This window comes from Larus michahellis, chromosome 1, assembly GCF_964199755.1.
Source record: "Larus michahellis chromosome 1, bLarMic1.1, whole genome shotgun sequence".
NCBI lineage: Eukaryota > Metazoa > Chordata > Aves > Charadriiformes > Laridae > Larus > Larus michahellis.
Genome location: NC_133896.1, coordinates 189,144,449 through 189,162,795, shown reverse-complemented (window position 1 = coordinate 189,162,795; position 18,347 = coordinate 189,144,449). Strand labels below are relative to the sequence as shown.

General features: G+C 42.1%; 1 protein-coding gene across 1 annotated transcript in view; it reads left to right on the top strand.

Moving 5' to 3' along the window:
- The first annotated feature begins 8,985 nt into the window (after nucleotides 1–8,985).
- The window catches only part of EPSTI1 (epithelial stromal interaction 1), a 50,797-nt gene continuing 41,435 nt past the window's right edge, over nucleotides 8,986–18,347 (top strand). The window contains exon 1 of the mRNA XM_074565033.1: nucleotides 8,986–9,245. Coding sequence (XP_074421134.1) covers nucleotides 9,049–9,245 — 197 coding nt within the window. The 5' untranslated portion in view covers nucleotides 8,986–9,048. The remainder of the gene's footprint in view (nucleotides 9,246–18,347) is intronic.

Sequence of the window (18,347 nt, the reverse complement as noted above, 5' to 3'; positions counted from 1 at the left end):
CAAGACAGCCAAGAAAGAAAGGTACAGGGGCAGATGAATGGATGAGAGGTAATTTATGCATAAAAAATAAGAAGTAGGAGAAAACACTTGGGAGAAGGAAACAGCACACAGAAATGTTTCATGTCCATCTTCAGAAAGAATATGGGATTTTAGAAGGAGGAAAGCATACGTAAAGGAAAGGATAAAGCAAAATTGATCTAGGGGAAAAAAAAAAACCAAACCCACTAAAAATGGGTTTTAATATTTATATTTTTGCACCTTAGTTGATGTCTGTGTATATTTCAGTATATTTGTATTTTGATTTCCGGAAAATGCTGACAGGCTCATAGTTCATCCTTCTGAAATTCTTCTTCAAGCGATACCTTATATGCAGAAGTTGTCGATCACCATTAGTCCTGTATCACAAAATGGAAAATGCTCCATCTCTTTTCAGTACAGCAGCGTAGCAGCTCCTCTTTTGCCCTTATGCTGGTTTTCCTTCTCTGCTACCTGGTAGTACTGGCAATGGAATTAAATGATCTGCAGGTTGCTAATTGGTGTGACTCAACAAAAAGAATTACTCTTCCTATCTCCTACAATTGTTATTCTGAGGCATCGTTCTGATCACATACCATGGTTTTGTATATCTGATTGATACTCATCAGTCCTATAAGGCTGAAAGGCAACTGCTTTAAGTCATCTCTAAGTATCTTTTTGAAGTACAGCTGTTATTATCCATAAAGGTGAGTTGACCGTATATAGTATTTCATTAGACAGATGTATAAATTTAACTTTCTACAGCACAGAAGTCATTGGAAGTTGTATGATGATCCATTTGGGAAGAAATACATGCCTTTTTACTTCTTTATTGAGCATATAACATACAATCATATATGATTAATTTTTTTAACCTTCAGTGGAATTGAATTTCTTTTAAAGCCCATTTTAAAATCAATAAAAATGACGCCAACTAATCATTATTTGTTCACTGATTTGCATACAAGTAATGCAGAATAGCTTGCCACTTACTACTCTTTTGATTAGCAAACTCAGTTTAAAAAATAATAAATTGGAAGTATTTTTCTTTCCTTGATTTTCCTCTTCTACATTTTATTGCAACTTGTTTAAAAAAATTTAGGTCTCTTCTGGTGACATAATGCTATTTCTTAAAAGATAATCAGCCATAAGAGAAAAAGACATCATATTTGTTTTGGGGAGAAAACTGAAATGGCAGGAAATAAAAAGAAGCCAAACAAATAAGACCAGGAGAAAATAAGAGGCGAATCAATGAAGTGAAAGACTGCAGAAAATAGTATCTGTTTTTTCCAGCTTCTGCGATATTTACTGTGATATTACTCATAAATGTAGCATTTTTGAGTGCAATGGGACAGTAAAGTGAATGAGAGTTACTCATTTTAGCCACCATATGTGTTTGTCCAGACAAATGTAGGAAATACACATGGGTGGCTCTAAACAAGAATAGTTGCATTGTTTTGAAAAACTTGAAAGATTCAGTGGACAAAAATCAGCAGAACATTAACAATGATGAATTTTAATAGCGCTTTGCAATTCTGGACCACCAAAACCCAAAGTAGTTTATAATTTATCTTAATATCCAGGTAAATAACCATAATTTACAAAATTTACCTAGCTGTTACAACATAAAATCCATGTGAAATACAGGAGAGTGAGGAATCCCAAATGTTTTACTGGCTTTTGGCCAACTTGTCCACCAGGAATTATTTGCTTCACCGCCTTCCCTGGTATCAAGGTGAGGCTGAACAACCTGTATTTCCCCAGATCCTCCTTCTTGTATGTTCCGATAGTGCCTCTATATTCTTCCCAGGTCACCTGCTCCTGCTCCCGCCTCTTGTACACTTCCTTTTTATATTTGAGTTTAGCCAAGAGCAGCATGTTCATCCACGCAGGCTTCCTGCCACTCTTGTTGGATTTCCTGCTGTCGGGATGGACTGTTCTTAAGCCTTTAGGTAGGGTACCCTGGAAATCAAATGACTCTTCTGAACTCCTTTTCAGTACTATATCGCATGGGATCCTTCCAGGCTGATCCCTGAGACACATCAAAGTCTGCTCTCATTAAGTCCAAGGTTGTGATTCTGCCATTTTGCCCTAATTCTACTCTCTGATGGTCACCGCAGCCAAGTTCTTCCCATTTGTAAGTATAAGATCCAGAAGAGCACCTCTCCTTGTCAGCTCCTTGATGACCTTTGCAAGGAAGTTACCATCAATGCACTCAGGAAACATGTCATTGCAAGGGTAGCAAAATTTGGCCTTTAAAGACACTGGGTCATCTTGTGGTCCATTCAAATACATCTAGGCAAGCTCTGAGATGGAAAGCAGTGCTCTGAATGTCTTCTTCATCTCACCAGCTATGCTAATACACCTACTTTCTGGATTAAGTAGAGCAAACCAGATAATCCACACAAGGAAAATCCATCGTTTTCTCAGAGTGAAAGACCGTAGGTTGTTTCCCTTGGAAGCAAGGAGGGGAGGAGTGAAAGCAGCTGGGTCTTTGGTTGCGGTTCCCTCCCCAAGCTCCTCTCAGCATGGCACAGCTGTGTGCTACGCTATGCACAGGATGGTGCTGGTAGAGACAATCTGTCCATTACTATTTTAATTTAATCCTAAACACTGGTATGTTCCAGCATATTGTCACTATTAATGTGTAGCAATATTGTCCATATTTGTTGTGCCATTTAAGTTAATTGTCTGCCTACTTTTCCTGTAAATGACTTTCCTAAACAGTCTGTGCTACAGTATCCCATGTTGCAGTCAGGATCAATGCTGGGAAGAGTCTCTGTCAAGAATGAAGGAGAATCTAGAAACAGACACCAGATTAAAGCTTGTGAAATTGGTAGCGAGGAGGGGGGAGGCTTTTGGGTTTACTCTTTACCACTGAGAATTTCCAAAGTACCTGTAAGTGTAGCACCTGACCAGTGACATTAGAATGGCAGAGACTAAAGTTGCATGCCAAAGATTAAAGTTTCTGAGGTCAGGCAGAGAAGAGAGTATAATTGAGAGTTATCAAGGAAATCATAAGGCGTATCGTATAAAATTGGTAGAGTCAGTACTTGAGCCTTGCTGAATTGTCATGTGCATACAAATGAATAAAGAATAAATCTTCCCAGCCACTGCACCAGGATTAGAGGTTGGAAGAGTTCATCGCTCCTGAAAGCATTTGTATGTTTCTGTAATTATCACAATATACTATACAAGCAAAAAGAGGCATGAGCTGTGGACTTCTACTGATTTCTTTAAGTAACATATTCTGAAACATTAAACAATAAAGAATGTAATGTTCTTTCTAGATACTATAATAATTGTCTGTATGACACCTTTGGTTGACTAGGTACCACAGGGCAGTATATTATACAAAATCCTAAGCTGGAACTAATCATGGCCTTCAGGAATTACAAGAGTACAATTCTTCCTTGGAGAAGATGGTACATACAGCAAAAGGCTCACATATCTCTTGTGAATAAGAGTGTTGAAATAATTTATGTGCAAGTCAATCTCCTCTGCTTTAAAAACTGTTAAGAATAAGATATATTCAGGAATTTTGCAAATACTATTTTAATACTGTCAGACTTCTCAAGGACTTTTTCCTTCTGGTCACAATGCTGGAGCAATAGCTGTAAGAGTTCTTTGTTTCTGATAGCATTTGTGTAGTTTACCAGTTAATTTTGCCATTTCCAATAGATTTGTTGCAGGCATTTTTAATGGTATAAAACATTCTTTTGTAGTCCTGATTGTTTTTATAACACCAGACCTTTAAAATAGGCCTGCTTTATTATTTAGTATTATTTATATAGCAATATAGATATGCATAGCACTCTTCAGGCATAAGAATACTCCTAAAATGTAGCAATAATTTTCAGGCACTACTTCAGGACCTCAATATAGCAAGTTCTGGACATCAGGTCAATTACATTTTCAATCTCCACTTCCTTTTACTGAAGTAGTATTAGCTAAAGGAGAGGTGGACCTGCTCTAATGCTGAAGGATACAAAGAATGCAAGGGTCAATTTTCTTTTAGAGAGTGGAAGATGATAGTTTTTGACAGGTACCATCAATTTCAGCTTTTTGCAATAAAATGGGAAGTGTGTGCAGCATTTTACATCTCCTAAATAGATTACCCAACACAGACACACACACGCACTTGTCAAAGCTAATGGCATTCTTTCTGCTGAGCCTGACAAATTCCAGTCCTAAATCTAAACAAGAATAAATCTTGGTGAAATGTTGACATTTCACCCTCCTCCTGGGGCTACCTCTCCAGGGAGCAGAGAAATTTCTCTTGTCCTGAGAGAAATTTCTCTTGTCCAGAGAGTTACATCCTGAGCTGTAACGATTAGTGCTATCAGCCCTGTGGAACGCACTGTCCGCACAGCAGAGCAATCTTGCTCCTAACAAAACATTTTCTGTGAACTGCACAAAACTAAAAAGTGATACTACAGCATTCACTCATATTAACATTCTGTGGGTTTGGTCTACAGTGAACTCGGATATTTTGCTTGCCATAAGCGTGTTTCAGGTTAAGTATTTTAAAAGTCAAGATGAACATTACTTGTTGTCGTCCAGTTTAAGGTTTTCTGTTCACAACTAACTGTACAGCAAGCTAGGGTACTCAGCCAGAAAAACCTGGGTAAAGTAAAATGCATCTTTAAAAATTCAATCTTTAATTTGCCATCATGGTATAAAAACACTATATGCAGTGCTGATTATAGATATGCTTCTAGGTATATTTGCCATCCCTTGACATTGCCCTAAAATACAGGGAGGTGTTTCCAATGATCAGTTACACGCTACATGCTCTGTAGCGTATTCACCTGTGTGCCTTACCTACTTAGCCTAAATATCCAGGGGAAAAAACTAAGCATGCGAGCCATTAAGCATCATACTTAGCTGTAGGACTAAGTATTTTAGCTGACGACAAAGGAAAAAGCAGTTCTCCAGCCATCAAGGCCTTCCGATACCATTTGCTGGCTCCTGGGAAAAAGAGAGAGTGGGCTGTAGGAAAGCTAGCCTGTCCTGGCTGTCTTTCTCAAAAGTCTCCTGCAGTTTGATGCTTTTCATCCGGCTTTAGGCTTCTAGAAAATCTCAGCTTTTAATGAAAAGTTTCCCTGGTTGTGGAAAAAACTTAAAAATGCAGAACCTTGAAATCCATAAACCAACAGTGCAAGAATGAAGAATGAACAGGTGTTTTCAGGGAAGGAAAGGGGACATTACATTGTTTTAAATACTTTTTTTTTTTTTTTAAATACTATTTCTTTCGTAGAAAAGAGTTTTATCCCATCTGACATTCCCAAACAAAGGATGAGGTGGCTGACCAGGATTCTGAGTATCCTTTATAGTGAGAAAGGATCGCTGATATCTGTCATTTTTGATATAGTTCATGGTGCTGCTGAGTTGGAAATGAACGTTCAATACAGAATGTTCCTCTACAGATGTTATTCTATTATTGTAATTTCATGAAAAACACAGGTGAGGGAGGGAATACGGTGATTCTTAATATTTCACATATCCACTGAAGGATTTTCTCAAAGCAAAAGATCATTTTCTATCTTTCTATCTATCTCCCACAAAATAGAAAAAAAAAAAAAGATTGTTAATAGCTGGAGGCAATAGAGCTTTACAGGCAAAAATGCTTTATTTTGACAGATGAATTTTCTCACTCCTTTTCTTGTTTTCTCCCCTGTTCCACTGGCGGGGAAGGAGGGAGCCACCAGGTGTGTGGGTGCCTGCCTGCTAGCAAGGGTCAATGCACCACAGCATCAGACCCAGTCATGGATGTAAAACAACAATAAACATAAACTGTTGGATAGAATAGGCAGCCAATATTTGGTGGGCCTAGAAAAATATAACTTCTGAGTTAAAATTCTTATGGAGGATTTGGGAAAGGTTGAGATTTGATGAGGGTGTGCATGTTTCAGGAGGCTGAATACATTTGCATTCTGATACTTAGGAAGCACAGACCCTCTAGCATCTATTTAGCATTTGCAGTGCTAAAAAAATAGGGCCGGAGACTGAGCCTTTGTCCCCAGATATTTTGGGGGATATTTCAGGTCAATGTGTCTGAAGCAATATGAGGAATGGGTTGCAGCCCATCAAAGTTGTGTTTTAGTAGCATGAGACTGAAGGGCTGATGAATGACGTACTGTGGAATATGACACAGAGGTCCATTGGATGTCTGTGAGATGCAGAGATTTCTGGGACACTGTTGGAGAGCTGTTTAGGATAGATGAAACTAAACCTGGTGCAGTCATATCCATTCTGACTTCCTGGAGGTCACGTCTGGCATGAACCATCCTCAGAGCCAGCCCTGGATGTTGTTGTCCTGGAGAGAGTTAGTTTAGATTGTCCAAAATAGAGCTAAGAAACAAACTATCATTAAAGCAATGTAAGCGATTGAGCTTCTAGTGCTTGAGTTCATTTTACATCCCTCTTTTTTGAGCAGTACATATGTAAACTACTTAGATTATACAGTTGCTATTTGCAGCCAAAACTTTCTAAATTTCAACAGGAAACAGATATTAGATCTGAATTTTACATGACAATGTGGGATTGAAGATACAGCAGCATTGGCCACATTAATTATAATAAATCTTTGTAATTAAATTTGGGTTATTAAGACATCAATCTGCACGAGTTAAGAAGAATCCAGATGTCGAAGCTGGATTTTTACCAAAGAGGGTGCCTGTAGGCACAGCAGTTATCCCATAAATCTTTGCAGTCCTCAGATATGGCTTTGCTATCATTTTGTGCTGCCTCTAGTCTCTCTACACCTCATGTACTTACCCTGCAGTCCTATGTAAGGGACTAAGCTTGATGCTTATGTTCATTTGCCAGCCCTTTGTACATAAAATATATATATTTGTGAAGCGGAGGGGGAACATGGGTTAAGAGATCTTCCCCAGGAAGCCTTTAGCTGTGCCTGGCAGCTCACATGAAGCAGGACAGCAAGCCTCGAGCCTTCTGGCCTACCTGAACACCTTCTTGGACAACTTAAGGGATGTCTCAGATTGTCAAGTGCCGTGCATTTGACGTCTGGTAAGAACCCACTATCCAGGACAAAATGTCTGTGTTCTCTGCAGAGTCCAGAGGTAAAGAACAAGCCCACACAACTGCTTCAAGGCTGTGAGGCCCTTTGCTCTTTTAGCAATTCCTGAAGACATCTGGCAGAGGAGACACTTTCTCCCAGACCAACCTGAAACAGCCTTAAACAAGAAACCTGCCTATGTTGGCTATCGGCAATATCAAGGGTTGCCTTGGAGCTATGGCCCAGCAGTGTCTTACAGACTAGATGTATTGCTTTGCCCACAACATACAGCTTTAAACAACACGGCGCAAAGAGGGCTGTAGTCTATGTTTATTTTCTGCTCTGGCCTCTTGGGCAGTTTCCCAACCGAGACAGGGGCTGTGTGAGCAAGCACTTTGATTAATGCCCCAGGCAGCTAAAAGGCAACTAGCATCCACCCCCTCCCCTGCCACAACCCTCCCCCCACCCCGAACCAGATGCTTAAGAAAAGTCTCCAGAGACCAGTTCTTCCCCTAAGAAACCAAAAAGACAAACTACTGCCAACCTGGAACGGCTTCTGCATATGTCTCAATGCATGCCGCATCATTATCTCAAAAGAGATTGGGATTAGAGAGATCAGGGCTTGGCAGAAGGTAGGGGAGGGTTTCTGAGTGGCTTCTGCTATCTGTCTCCAAGAAGTGCCCATACTGGACTCTCCTACAGTGTTCCTCTGTGTTCATAGACCAGGCTAGTCCCATCACTGCCCAGAAGCAAGACAGTTCTGGGAAGGGTGCAAGGGACGATCCACCAGCTCCTCCCTTTGCAACATACAGCCATTGCACTCCAGAGTCTGTGTACAAACAAAGATCATCCCTACTGCAGAGCATGTTAGGAGGGACAGTGGGAGGGAAAGACCATTGATGCTGCCTTCACTGGGCAGCTCTAGGAGATACGTGCTGCTGGATGTGGCAGATCTGGGAGGTGTGCTGCTGGTGACAGGGTACCATAGAGTACCTCGAGGAGCATCACAAATCCCAGGCAGTCTGTGGGTCTCCATGTGGCATTTCATCTTGCCACTTTCCCAGCGTGTGTGGGGTGTGCTGTAAGACCTAGAGAATCTGGACAGTCAGGAAACCTGGCCACAAAAGCATCCCTTCAGCAGTATGGTTTTAGTGCAGCTGGTAGAGCAGCTGAGGACAAAAAGTCACAGGGTCTGCAGGTGTACAGCTGAATTTCCCTAGCTCTGCTGCATAAAGCTTGAGTAGCATTACTAGTTCTTTTTTTCTTGGCTTAGGAGCTGCCAAACGTTTATTTAACTAGTGGTATTAAGAATGTTGCTGGTTTTCCCCAGCCCGGCAGATGCCGCAGTACCAAATCCCATAGATACACTACCACTGCTCAGATGTGTTCACTGAAGGGATCTGCATTTTCACAGAGGATCATGTATTTGTCCTCTGTTCATCAGGTAGAATTAGGAAAGTCAAAGTAAAAAAGTTTTCTGATTGTGCAGAATTGAGAGGCAGAACTGGAGTTGTGCAGGACCATTGCTTTAGGATTTACCGAGGGTTAGTTTTTAGTTTCGCTTTCATCTTTCTTTGTACACTCCTGCAAAATAGAAACTAGGAAACCCCCTAGAGTTATTCCCCTCTCTCATCAGCAAATGTGAAGTGCTGGGGTAAAAAATTGCCAGACCTCGAGGTCTTTCAGCCAGACCCCAGTGTGATTATGCTGAAGCAGTCTATTCCGAGACTGCACGAAGTATTGTTGACTGTTTTATTAGTACAGATCAGGTTTCCTGTCACCCCCGTGACTCCAGTCTGATGGGGTGTTGGGGTTGAGATGATCAAACTCAGCTTCAGCTGGAGGATGACTCAGAAAGCAGTGTGTGCATTTGCATGTCTTACAGCTGAGAGTCCAGTCAGGGGTGGGTCTTACAGAGAATTGAAACCAATTAAATTGAAAATGAAACCAGATAAGAACTCTTTCCCTAGCCGCAATACTCCTTTCTGACAAGGCAAGGTACTCCCAAAGCAATGTCTGGCGTCGGAGGATGGAGGGAAGGCAGCAGGTACAGGACGACTGCTGCATCCGGTACCCCATTTTCATCTCAGGGTTACCTCTGGGATGGCAACAATAAAAGAGAGGAGGCTGAAAACCCTCAGAAGCTGACAACATCTGAAGAGGAGCAAAGTGGCCAAGCATCAGTCTACCAACAACAGCAAGAGCAGTAGTAAGTAGCAAGGAGCCTGGCTGAGATGGTGTTGCGTGTATCGGGTGCCTGTTCTCCACCTTACGCAAGGTGTGCACTTTCAAAGGCAGAAATACTTTATACAGAGCTTGTGAATGGGATTGGGCACACAAGCAGCTTGTCCTCGTCCTCTCAGAGCCACCTGAGGTCAGCCTGAATCACAGAATCATAGAATCATAGAATGGGTCAGGTTAGAAGGAACTTTAAAGATCCTCTAGTTCCAACCCCCCTGCCATGGGCAGGGACACCTCCCACTAGACCAGGTTGCCAAAAGCCCCATCCAGCCTACCTATGAACGACTCTTCCTCCATGGGACCCAAGTTGTTCTGGGAGGCTTTGTGGTGACACGGCTTACACCTCGAGCAATAGCAGCGGCCGGTTCTGTGCGTTTGATATTGCCGTACGTAGCATCGTTTTCTTGCCATCGGTTTTCAAAGTGAAATTTCAGATCTAGTTCTAGCTCCCTGTCTTCTGTCTCCTAATATTTCATCTTGGAAAGTAAAAATTCTTCCAGTGGCTTAAGAGATGGATGTAGGCAGAGATGGCTATATTCCAGCACTGATCTGAATGCAGTCCAGGACACAGAACGGCTTCCAACAACTTCATGCTGACAAAAGTAAAGCCAAAGCTTCAGCACTCAGTTTCATTTTAGGCTTTCTTGAGATCTATGCTCGGTCCACCTCTGGTTTTCCAGTGGCAATTAGATAGCTTGTATTCTTGTACAGAATAGAAACTGACAGTAGTGTGTGTGTATTTTATGTGCATGTGTTTAATACATACATGCTTATCTGACCAAAGCAAATTGTTTACAGTCTGCTTCCCCAGATGTGCTTTTCTGGAGCTGTTAGTAACCATGCATGTAATGCTATTATTATTGTATGCTGGGGTTTCTTAGCTTGCCTTTTCCCCCCCTCTGCCCCGCCCCTGCTTTTCAAAGTGCAGCTGAGGGAAACGGAACGCTGTTTCAGTTTCCTTTCCCTTCTTTCTGGATGAAGAAGGTGGAGCCACGCTGTGAAAGCGGTGGCAGGCTGCTGTCACAAGCAGCAATCAGCAGCTTTCCATTGTAACCCATGAACACTTGCCTACTAGGTAGTAATGATACTGGGACTATTGAGAGCTGGGTAGCTTTGTAACCTGACAGCACTTTAATGACAGACTTTCAGGAGAGCAAACAACCATTCCTGAGTTACAGTCTATGTTTATTTTCTGCCGTTTCCAAATGTGAAAAACCCTCTGTCTTGCCTGCCCTCACACTGGCATATATACACAGTACGGTGAGAGCAGCCCTAGTTGGCTTACGTATTTGTGCTATGTGCATTTTTTTGCCTTTTTTTTTTTTTTTGAGGGGAGAATAGTGGGAGTTTTCCCATTGGTATCGTCTTTGCCCGGATTTAGTCTGGGATACAAACCCCCTGGTATAGGTTAGGTAAATATTTAATGAGTTGGTTGACCTGAGCCCCGTGCAGAATTTAAGGCTAGAGCAAATATATCCACACTGATTCTGACCAGAGGTGGGATCCCCCTTAAAACTCGGTAAGCTTTTGGGGAACAATAATTTAAAGCTCTGTTCCCTTTTTCATCTTTATTTGCAGAGAGAAAGCTGTTGTGCATCTACTGCAAGGACTTTGCGCTTAATATTTTTTGCTACGTGATATGAAAGATTCTCTGTCTTCACAAAGTTGTAACAAAGAATTGTTTTTTAAACCTGGAGTGTACACGTTAAAGTCTGCCGTAGTGTGTAGTTAATGAGAAGGAGCAATGAGGGAAAGGCAGGTTCAAACAAACCATGTAATATAAGTGGGGAATAAATAGTCAAAAAAAGAAGTGAACAAAACTGAGGTTTTCTCCCTTCGCTGGAGGAGGGGGATGCTAGCCATCAGTTTGAAGGAGATGAAGCCGTTTAAACTGTGATTTCCTTAACTAACCCCGATTAAAGTGGTAGAAGGTATCTGAAATGTTGAAATGCTGAAGCAGACAAGGGGAGGTTTTTATTCTTAAAATCAGCATTAACTGTTACATTCATTGTTATATCTTTGTTCTGTTACTTCAAGTTACCTTGCAAGAAAGGTCTTGGATTAAGATACATTTCAGCAATGATAAAGCTGACTCAGCCTTTTGCCCTTCAAGCCTTTTGAAGGTGATCCTTAAAACTAAAATACTAGGATACCCTCAGAATAGCCCAGGTTTTCCGGCTCTGGGATAACCAAGGGTTGAACAGAGTGGTTTGAGAGGTAAAGCCATAGGCTGTCAGTAGAAGAAAAAATGCACAGATTAGCATTAATCTAGAAGGTTTTCTGGAATATGCATAGCAGAGGGAACATGAGGAGCCCAAGTAGGATACCTCTGTGCCAAGAAGTGGCTCTATTCCAACTTGTGTGCTGCTTGCTGTTTTCTGGAAACAGCCAGGATATGGTTTTGCTGCCAGCAAAGTGGGAGTCGGAATCTCTGTTGAAGCCTCTAAGGATGTGTGTGGGTTGTTTCCACGCAAACTCTCAGTCTTTGGGCTGTGCTTCAGAGCCATTGGGAGTGGGAAAACACCTTAGCAGCACCTTAGGGTGGGATGAGGTGACTTTTCAGGTAGACTGGACACATGAAATATGTGTGGGATGTGGCATGTTGGAGTCTCATCCAGTAGTCGATATTCAAACTTGACTATTAAAAAGTACAAGGTGGGCAACTGGTCTTAGAGGGTATTTTTTCTCTTGCTTTGGAAAAGCCCTTATATGATATGTCAAGGCTGAGAAATGATCCTAATTAAGTTAAGAAAAATACTTGTTCAAATGCAAAATTGAAATGAAACTTTGTACATCCCTCTCCAGTTCGATATAGATGTGGTTTCGGGCTGTGGAGAAAAAATCACCAGGATGACAAGTGCTTGAAGCTGCTTATAATAATAAGCCTGCATTTAAGTTACTTCACTTTGTCTGCTAAGTGCCATGAAATTAACTTGTAGAAAGTGAATTCCCAAATTGCCCCGTTCATGTCTATTCGGAAACAAAAGTCTGTGCAGAAGAAAGGATTGAGGAAAGTGGGGAAATTAAAGGCTGAACTATAACTACTGCCTGAAAAAGAAAATGCTGCCCCCATTCAGCAGTCTGTCCTTGGTGCCCTTAAAGCTGGAAAGAATAATATTGGTTCTGGTAAAATCCATTAAAAAAAAATCAAATTCAAAATAATAAAAAGTGAAGATATATTGTTGCACAGCTGGTAACAGTCCCTCATCATTTTCTGTGAAAGGAGAGCAGAGTTACTAGAGTGCTTGACTCATGAAATTGTATTCTTTGACTGCCGGAGCCAAATCCATCAGGGCTTTCTTTCCTTCCTTTTCCAATCTTCATTCTGAATTTTAAAAAAATAAAATATATCTATAGTGTTGAAAGACCTCTCGATCTTTTGCTAGTAGAGTATACTTAGCAGTTCTTCTGAAAATTTTATTTTCTTTCACGGTCCGAAATTTCTTTTTAAAAACACCAAATTAGTCTATGAAACTGGAGGCAGGTGCGTAGCAAAATGCTTGTGTCGCCCACTGCCCTGCCACTGGTGGGAGTGCTAGAAGGGTAATTATGGACAATCTGTTTAGAGTTGAGCTCTGCATTTGCTGCGCAGGAGAAATCTCACAACTCTCTGTCTTTCAGGCTGGTGTACTGATCTTTACAGCCCAGTGGGGCGATTCGGACATGCCCACCTTTGCCGTGGTCAGTAGCTAGCCTTGTGTTCAGACAAGTGGTTGGTGGCAGGGTCTATGTAAGAGGATACCTATGAAGTTAGATTTCTGTGAGTCTGGGTGATGGGGGTTTCTGTGTTCCTCATCATGTGTGTGTGGGGAAGGAAGTCCTTCTAACTCCTGTATTAGGTGGCTTTCAAAGAAGAGATTGATTTGCACAAGCCCTGACATGTTCCCTTGGTGCACAACTTGATGAGGAGCTGTGGTGAGATGATGAATAAGGAACATACGTGAGGATACTGTGTTTGGGCAGGGGCAATAAGAGGACAACAAATACTGTGGTGCAGAGGAGGAGGAAGAGGAAATATATTGTTGAAAAGAAAGTGGGGGAAGCAGAGATGAACGTGCCACTAGCTGAAGTCTTAATCTTCATGTGATACAGCGTCTGACCTGCCCAGCTCCCTGGGTGTGCTGGCAAGTCTGAGTTGCAACACACGGACACCTCTGTGGGGGGTAGCTCAGATGAGTGCTGGTGTTGCTAAGCCCAGTGTCTGGCCTGCCCACGTATGGATGCTCTGCGCTCCTCATGGCCAGTGACTACCAGGTGCTCCAGCTGGCTCTGGCACGCTTGCTGCATCCCTGGCACTGTGCTGAGGTAACTGAGATGCTTTGGGACCTGGGGACAGCATAAACATGGCCACATCGGACTTCATAGACTTTGGGTCCTATGTTGATCTGCCACACTGCCAGAGCAAACTCTCTCCCATTGGTGTAGTCTGCTCACGAGCGTCTGCTGACTAACGGCATGTTAGTGTTTCCAGGGAAGAGAGAAAGCTGTGCTGCAGGCCGAGTTTGTGCTGAGAGCTATCCCTTGCGTCCCTAATTTGATACGTCACTGTGACAATTTCCTTGGAGCTTTAGAGGGTGGTTAAGATCGTCTTCCAGCACCGATGTGTTCACTGCACCAAGTGGGGTGCTGGTGGAAGCACCTGCCCTTCTTTCCACTGTGCTATCGTGTGCTGAGCCCAAACTAACCTGGTGAATCTGAGCGCCGTCTTAACTCCTGGAAATTTAGTTTTGAGTTTTAGTTTTACTCTTTGGACCAAATTTTAACTTCAGGAATTTCTCTACAAGTTTGTGGGTACTGGAGAACTGAGATTTGAGTGCCAACAGCAGAACTGCAGGTCTGCTGCTTTCCTGCTTGTTTCTGACTCATACCTTGTCCTGGGCCTCTCTCTGCTGCTCTTTTCCTTCTCGTTCTTTCCCTGTGCAAGTTCACTTCTGCAGGATTTAACTCCTTGTTTTATCCTGCAGCCTCACTATGGCAAAAATGTTGGCCGTTTTAATGAAAGCTTTAGCTAACCAGAGGGACCAGATACAGAAGTGAGTTACCCTGGCTTAATAAGCTTCCAGACATCAGCTGAACTGTGGTAATTAAGTGCACTCCTAGCCTGTGGCAAACACAGGACAAAATCCATGAACGCAGACTTTTGATGATAAACATTTTCTGCTAATGCAGTTTATTTTCTGCCTCTCGTGTTAAGAGCCCACTCGCAGCTAGGATGAATCAGGCAGTGTATAATGTTAAGCCCCAGTAATTCACTTTTGTCTCTGAGCTGTAAACTGGTAAGATCCTGCCGCTGATAAAGATGGAAAGCCAGAGCCCCAGAGCTGCACGCAAGGTTTGTATACCCTCGCAGAGCTCTGCTCGTGGCACCGCCGGGGCACAGAGCATATTGCTCGACTGAGGTCTAGAACTGTGGCTGTCGGTTATTGTTAGCATCTGGCTGCGTGTGCACTGCGAAATGGGGATACCTACAGGACAGTTGTCTGCTCACTGGGATTTGGCATCTTGTAGCCCTCTGATTTGGCAGCCTCTGTGGTGCTCAGCAGCATATGGCTGCTCCATCAGGCGTGGGAGCCGTGGTGGAAACAATACTTTGTGGTGGCGTGGACGTGACTGCTCCTAAAACAATTCCTGATAACTGGATGCAAAGTTCAACTTAGTATATATTTGAAGGAGATTCAACAATTGTCTTTGGCAGTTTGGTCCCTCATCTCTTTTAAATTCAGTCTTAACATATTACCGAATGCAGTATTTCACCTGTAGTCCTTTCACCTTAAGTCCTTCCTCCAGACAGAACCTGCCTAGTTCTTTTCCCCAGGCTTCAGTTATTTGTGTTGTTCTCCAACTACGCTCTCCTTGGTTTCTGTCTCTTACAGAGAGCACATTGCCCAGCAGAGCAAAATATTTAGCTTTCAGCTTTGTGGCATTCATGTACCGATGCACTCGCAGTATAAAACACAGTGGAACTGGAAATAGTTTATAACAGCCATTACTTTTGTAACTCTTTAAACTATTTCACACTTCATTTGGAAGGCTTCCCAGTGGTAGATGGCTGGAGCAGGCTTGAGGAAAAACTGAAGGGCACAGCTCTGCAAAAAACGTCACTGATGAATGGCAGTTCTCGGGTGTTTCTTTAGTTTTAGAAATAAACTATTTTATACAAACAAAAAAGAATGCAGAACAAAGGTTTCTATGGTCTGTACCCTGAAAGCATTGGAAAGGTGTCCTTGAGCAGTGCTAGTTAGATGAGCAGAGTTACACACGGGCTTAAGAATTTAAGATTGGAGACATGGTGTTCTCTGTGTTGCTGATCATTCAAACTGTAAACTGTCTTTGCAGATTTTTCTATGACTCTACCGCATGTTTCTCCTGAATGAAATGTTTCTGTATCTATCTATTTATATATATTGTTACATATTGTATATTTATCTTCCCACTACTACGGTATTTGATGTCTATCTGTTTGAAAGTCACGTGAGGTTGCTTTTTGGTTTTATTTCAATACAGATACATTCTCTTATTGGGTTATAACTTTCATACTCTCGTTAATATCTGCTAAGTCTGTGTAATTAGTCAATACATTCCCATTTTCTGCAGAGAAAATAAACCAAAATAAGGTCTCATCAAGATTAATATGATCTATAAAGGTAGAAGACTATTCGTTTCTCTATTTTGAAGAGCTATAACCCGGGTAAGATATTCTCCCCTTCCCCACCCCCCCCCCCACTCCTCCAGTGACTTCTGTGTTTTTATTTATAAAACAACCATACCGCAAAGATAGACTTAAGTCATATAACAATTAAGAGTCATTATTAGGGAACCTGAAAAGTTAAATTCTTTATAATCTTTTCTGGTTGTGGATTTTGAAGCACTTCATATATTGGTATAAAGTACAAAAAGTCTGCACATCATTGATAGCTTCAAATCTTCACATTTCCTTAATTGCTACCCAGGTAAGTAGGATAATTTGCTCCAGACTTATGGCTACTGTGGCAACTCAGAAACTGACTGGAATATTAAACTGACAGGCTGTAGCTGGTTTTATAGGCTTTACTGGATCAGAGGTTTTGTCTGAACAAAGAAATGACGTGCAATATCCTGCAAACTGGCTAAAACACAAGGTGAAAGCTGGTGGTTGGGTTTTGCATTAACTTTCTTTCCCTCAAAAAAAAAAAATCTCAAGAAAATGAAGGATGCTAGCATTAGATCCAGTAGGGCAGATGCAGTCTCTTGGGCAACAGCTCATCTGGCTCCTCTCTGGCTGTAGGCTTGAGAAGCAAGGACCGGTTCACACCCCGCCTTTCACCCACCCCACAAGAAGATTACCATGGGCTCGCTCTTCCTTCCCCCTGATCCCAGTACCCAAAGCCGCACTCTTACATGTCTGTCTTTCTGGAGACCAAGGTGAACACTATAAAATTAGGTAAACTCTATAATGCACTTTTATTTTTCAAACTTGAACTAAAACAAATCATATAGTATAAGCACTAGGTAAAAGACAGCCAAAAGTTGGTATCCTGTTCTCCTTTTCCCTCCCCTTCTGGAGACTTGAAATCCTCCTTTTATTTTAACTTTGCCTTTATTTCAACAACATGGAAACCAAATTGGCCTTTAAGTAATCACTCTTTTAACCGCAATGACTCTTATGCTGCTCTTCGGAAAACAGAGCTGAGCTTTCCCTGGTGGCAGGCGTAGTGTCACCTCTACCCATTTCATAAACTGCTTGATCTTTGCTGGATTCCGTGTGCTGACCTGAGCTCCTGGGTAATGGCCATGGCCAGATGTCAGAAGAGTGGCCCGCACCTGGCCTCCTGGACTCAAAGTCTTCCAGCCAAAAAGCACAAGCAGATAAAGGAAAGGATTCACAGCATTAGGGCTGGATTTGATTTCGTGATTTCTCATACATGTGCAGACACGCAGAGGTCCCTGCTTTCTTTTTGATTTGATTCCTAATTAAAAAAAAACAAAAACCCAACCAAAGGAAAACTGAAGTCATCAAAGTACATCTGATGATATAAAAACTCTTCTGCCCTCTAGTGCTGTGAAGCAGTGGGATGTCTGAGTTGCACTGATGGGTTTTTTTGGGAAAAATACGTAGCCTTGCAACTTACAATTAGAGACATTTTTTTAACTGACAAAGGGAGGGGAGTGTAAAAGGCACTTAATTGTTGTGTATGAACTTGAGAGAAACATGATCTGAAACAGCCAAGGAAAACTACTAAAAAAAATCCTTGAAACTGATAAACCGTACAGCAGCTTGTCAAAGGCAGTTTGGGATAAATTGTAAATGGTACTACTCAGTGAAATAGAGAAAAATCTGAAAAAACATCAGTGATGGGGAATATTATGCCATAAGCAAGAGGGTTTTTTAACACTTCTTTTAAGTAACTGTTGCAGTTGTGCCACGAATGCCAGAGGAGTGTTGCTGCTCTCTTAGCTCCTGCCTTTGAGGGTCTGGGATTCGGTGGAGAGGTGAAGAACAGTCTCACAGGCACCACATTAAGCTGGCAGGAAGGGAAGGGATCATATTAAATGGCACCATTAAAGCTCACAGCTCTATCTTTACTAGTTTAATCTCATAAATTAATCCACATCCACCTAGAATAAGTCTTCAAAGAGAAAGAGGTAATTGGATATAAATACTTTCCTTCCCAAACCCTGAATTACAGTGATACAGCAGCAGGCAGCTTTTTGCACTTTGATCCCTTTGCATGATTTCCATTCCCCTTTTTTAGCCCTAGTCCCGAGCCTTATTCTCTCATTACTTTTCCACAGCCAGCTCTGTTCTCTCTCTTTCCTAGCTTGTCCTCTGGCCACCCCCTGTGGTTCTTTCTTCTTTTAAGAGGCTCAGCCTTCACCCTTTGTTATTCTTTGTTTTCTGTTCTTCTCCTTGGGCCTTCCCCGGGATGAAGTCAGATGAAATATTTGTGCCCGTGCGTGCAGATAAAGCCCTGCCAAATGCTGCAGAGAGATGGGAGCTTACTCGGATACGCGGAGCCAACTGCTGCTTAGTGCACTTCTGGTGAACGTGCCCCCCTGTGGTTTAGCTTCTGCTGAGCAGGAGCGGTGTAAA